We start from the raw sequence: 4,897 nt of genomic DNA on the forward strand, positions 1-4,897 counted from the left end.
ACATCATACGTGAGATGAATTAGCTCATGGATAATTTTATTGAGCTACTTATTAGGGTGAAAGACAAGCTAAACCAACAATCAGTCAATTTAACTCTAGAGCTGAGCAATGATCAATTCATCAATCCAAATTAAAATCATTAGCTCAGCGTCAGAAATAAACTGCACTCTATCACAAACCTCTAAATGCTCGAGATGTCAGAATGGAAATCACACAGTAAATCAGAATCAGAATCTTAATCAATAGCATAAAAATCAATGTAATCTGTAAAGAGACAGGAGCTAAAACAGCCTGTTTCAGTCAGAGGCTGAACTGAGGGGCTGCATTAAGGACCAGTAGAAGATAAATAAGGAGTTTTTTTAACTGTGAATCATGCACAGTGGTGGTCCAAAAATAGAAGTTAAAAGCTGAAATGACCATAATAGGTTCTATTTAAGTCCTTAGCTCAACTATCCAAACATTAGATTTCTTATGTTTATCTCACTGATGTGCTGAGCAGTGTCTCACTGTTGGTGGCTCTCAGCTGCCCTTCATTCCCCCTGCTTGGCACGCGCATGGCTCAACTGGGACCGGAACGCCTTAGAGAAGAAGAAGTAGACGACCGGATCCAGGCAGACATTAAGAACTGACAGCAGGACGGTCAGCTCCTTCAGGTAGTAAAACACTTTGCTCAAAGAGCACTGCCTGTGTAGGAAGATGTAGGGAAGGCGAACCAGGTGGCAAGGCACAAAACAAACACAGAAGACGCTGACCAGCACCAACATTTTCCTGCGTGACCTCCTGAGCTTCTTGCAGCTGGAGGATGCCAGCTGTCTCTGCTGTGCCTGCAACACACTGCGGGAGGCGCTGTAGTAGAAGAAGATCAGAGAGACCAGGGCAACCAGGAAGGTGATGCAGGAGGAGATGTGGATGATTTTGTAGAATACATGGACCTGGGAGCTGTGAAAGCTTTCATACCTGTCAGGGACAACAGTCGGAGCTTCCTGTGTGAGGAGTGACAGGGTGACGTATGAGATCACTGGGGCCAGCACGAACACCCAGGTTACCGTGGAGATGATGCGGGCAGCCTGAACTGTCCGCAGGAAGTGATTTCCTAAAGGATAGATGATCTTCAGATACCTGGAGAGAGGAGAGGCAGGCATCAGCAGATAATTTCACTGAGTATAAGTGATACTAATAGTTAAACCACAGATATCATGAGGAATGATGATTCCAATATTGTTTCGAGAGATGACAAGACTTTGGACTTTACTCCTGCAGTGATACGAGGACTTGACCATTTCAGTCAATATCATGTGGATGCATATAAAACAGATAATAAAGTATCAAAACATCTACAAAAAAGCATATTTTTGTTACCTACCTGTTAGCAGCGATGTAACCCATGAACAGGATGCTGGCGTACATGTTGAGGTACAATCCAAAGACGGCAAAGTTGCAGTAAACCAGTTGGAAGGTGACGGAGCTGCTGATGTACTTGATGATGCGGAGGGGAAGGCAGAGGCAGAGCAGGAAGTCAGAGACTGCCAGGTTTCTCAGGTAGACCATCATGATGCTGGACACCTGCTGCTGAGCTGAGCAGAAGTAACCCTTCAGGGTGAGACTGTTGAGGACCAAACCCACCTGGAAACAGGAAACAGAGATTGACATGTGTGCTGATTGGCAGACAGAGGAGGAGGAGGGAATGTGAATCTGAATATTTGACACTCACTACAAACACCAGACTGTAGACCGGCATGAAGAAGAGATGAGCCTTTGTGTCTGTCTGATCACATTGATTGATATCATCAGTCTGGTTGGTAACTGAGGTCACTCCCACTCCTACCAGCTCATCCATGTTTGTGGAGGTTCTAAGAAGACAGAACACAAATCTATCATCTTTATACTGTTAAATACAGTTTGACACATTAATTATATATCCTACTGAACCATCAGCTGACTATATTGTTACAAATGTTTGGCTGGAAGAAGCCTTTTGTATTCAGTCTAAAGGAGGTCCAGGTGCCTTGTGTCTCTTAAACCAGCAGTCAGGTGTCCATATAAACAGTGACAGAGGTTTTCCTCTCTGTAATCATTCTTCCTGTTCATATTGACTATTAACAGATCTCCTTCAAATGTGCTTTCAATGTAAAGTGATGGAGGACTGTATCCACAGTGTGTCCACACAGTCATTTAAAGTAGATGATCAACTACTATTGAGCTTCAGCAGTCTGAGTTAGTCATATCAGTGATATCTGACACATTTACAGTCTTTTTAGCATCAAATTCCCTCTTAGTGTTTCCCTGTTGAGCTGTGGTGGAAATATAGCAAGCGTGACGTTGATAGTGACCCTAACAAGGCTGGGTCCACCCAAATGTACAACTGGCCCTTCCTAAATGACTGAGAGAACATGAATGATTTTCTTAACTTGCAGACACGTAGCAGACACAGTAACCACAAGGCTACCATGGTTCTCTGTGGGAGGAGTACTCTAAGATTATTTTTAAAAAGGGTTCGATGATGTGACGCATGAAGCACTTCCGAAAAAATTACCACATTTCACACGTCTCTACACGCTGTTGTGACAATATTCGATAAGTTTCTCGTTGTTCAAAACATTGAAGTTCAAAATTAAATCAAATCAAAGATCATCAGGAGTCGTCCAGCTGAATGCAGTTAGAGTTTTATTGTCGACAGCAAAACCCGGAATCACAATACACAGACCATGTCCATGCACCAGTGACACAAAGATAAGACTCTTGGGGAGTCTTTTTTATACTGTCAAAAGTTGTATCCCCGCCCATTTTTGGTGTACGTTTAACCAATCAGCTTTCTTCCAAAACATGATCTTACCCCTTGGCACCAAATCTTGAGATGCCCTCACTGCAGGTGCATCGGCCTTATAAGGCCTTAAGTTTTGTTTTTTTCCCCCTACACAGCTGCTGTTTTGCTCAGCAGATCTTGGCTCAAGTCATGTCACGGTCACCCTGACCCGTTACCTTATTTCAACTGCATTCATTTTCAATAATAGTGGTTATAATGATTATAATAAAGAAAATGAAAGTAATGCATATTTCATTTAAACACATATATTGTAGTTTTCATACTTATTCAATCATAAAGTACTTATTCACCTAGTAGTTGCAGAATCACATATACTTCTTCATTTAACATAATGCCTTCAGATATGATCACCTTTAGCATACGATGGTCAACAATCAAGTACCCTTTTAACAGATACAACATTGTTCATTATTAGTAATTATCCCCTAAATTTTACACTACATATCCCCCCTTTGTGACTTCATAGTCACACCAATGGGTTCCCCTAGTAAGGGTTCAACTATGCACTTATTTTGCAATAGTACACATCACATCAGTAATTGGTTACAACCCCTTTAATGCTTCCAGAAAGTCTTAGAGAGTACACGTGAGGTTTTACTTTTGCTTCAAATACTTTCAATAATCTTTGGCTTTTATATCTACTTAATTTTTCATTGATTGTAGTTAAATATTTTCAATAGTTTAATATTTCCAGTACATGACTTGCAAGAATTAGTAGCATGTGAGGCCTCTAACTAAGTGCTTTCCGTACTTGACGTGTGTAAAATTTAAAACAGAAATACATGGTATAGCTGTACTTCTCTATGCAATCGATCAATTTAGTGAGTTTAATGCAGTTAATCATTTCAGTAAGTTTCGATGCAGTTCACACAAATGTTCCAATGTTGGTCTTTTTCAGGCATACAATTCAGTCCCTCTTTTGATTAGCATGTCACTGTCAGTTGGTGGCACTGTACTGACAGTGCAGGTAGATCCCTCCCTGCCATTACATGGCAAGACAACTTCCAGACAGAAGAAGGAAACTGGCATCTTCTGTTGCCAGTTCTGTCTTATTTGTTCTCTTCTCTCTTTTGAGGACAATGAGCTGCCGTTTCTGCTGGCATGTCAGTGTATTTTGAAGCATCTGGGCCTTTCACCATTATTCACTCCTGTATTTATCTGCTCCTGACGCCATGCTGGTAAAGGCACAGGTGGTGCTTGATGATAGTTTGCCCTTGCAGATGGTCCTGGTCCCTCGATTCCTGGTACCGGAGGATCGGGTAGCCATGGTCCTACGATGACTCGTGATGGGTTGCCTCCTATGATTGTCATGGTGTCTGGTCTCTGTGGACATGGCAAGTAGTGGCTCCCCTGGACCAGTTCACGAGGTTCCCCCTGTGGCCCAAGCATTGGTAGTAGTTGCTGGGCCTGGAGGTCCTGGCTTGGCCCTGCTGTTGGATATGGATTGTTCTGCCACATGCTTATCTATCAGGATGATATTAAAGCAAGGATGAGTTCATTTATTTATGCCAACCAATGGGATCACTGGTGTCATTCCTCTCTTTCAACCATCAAAACCCTAAAAACAAGTCTCTACCTCTCCTTGCAATTTTCCACTGGTCTGGATCACCAGATTATTTATTTCTTTCCCAACAGTGTTTGTTTCCAATCACAATGTATGGCTCATCTGTATATTCCCTATACTTTTCATTATAGTGATCTGACAGCCTTTTTATTTCTGACTTTCCAAAGCTTTTGTGTGCTGAAAAGTATTTCTACTCCCAGATATACAGAGTAACGGTGTACACATTATTTTTCTTTCAAATCCTATTTATACCAGAGGGGTATGTTGTGGTGTTTTATGCTCAATCCGTTGTCTAATTCATAAATTTGGATGTTCATTGCAAGTATTGTATATTCTGTATACGCATGTTCGCATTTTTAGTTGTCATGGGATATCCTTCTGAATGTACTAAATATTTAAAGTGTTGTACGTGCATTTTGGATTTTTCTAAATTAATTGGTCCATATGGAAGTCTGTAATTTATCATTTTTCGTGCTGGAACATCTTTGCCTTTTTATGTTGGGGTCTTT

At 41.4% G+C, this 4,897-nt stretch overlaps 1 protein-coding gene across 1 annotated transcript; it reads right to left on the reverse strand.

The window, feature by feature from the left end:
* Positions 1 to 530: 530 nt before the first annotated feature.
* On the reverse strand, positions 531 to 4,282 carry LOC128360030 (P2Y purinoceptor 14-like). Its single transcript, XM_053320343.1, has 4 exons — positions 3,954 to 4,282; positions 1,712 to 1,850; positions 1,364 to 1,623; positions 531 to 1,119 (listed from the first exon to the last, which is right to left on the reverse strand). Exons 1-4 carry the CDS (start codon positions 4,280 to 4,282, stop codon positions 531 to 533), a joined length of 1,317 nt encoding a protein of 438 aa, XP_053176318.1.
* Between the last annotated feature and the right edge of the window lie 615 nt (positions 4,283 to 4,897).

This window comes from Scomber japonicus, chromosome 6 (genome assembly GCF_027409825.1).
Source record: "Scomber japonicus isolate fScoJap1 chromosome 6, fScoJap1.pri, whole genome shotgun sequence".
Lineage (NCBI taxonomy): Eukaryota > Metazoa > Chordata > Actinopteri > Scombriformes > Scombridae > Scomber > Scomber japonicus.

Coding starts and splice junctions, on each gene's coding strand:
- LOC128360030 (XM_053320343.1), bottom strand. CDS start 4,282: ATGTGGCAGAACAATCCATATCCAACAGCAGGGCCAAGCCAGGACCTC. Junction 1,624..1,711: donor TCTACAGTCTGGTGTTTGTA/GTGAGTGTCAAA, acceptor TCCTGTTTCCAG/GTGGGTTTGGTCCTCAACAG. Junction 1,120..1,363: donor GGTTACATCGCTGCTAACAG/GTAGGTAACAAA, acceptor TCCTCTCTCCAG/GTATCTGAAGATCATCTATC.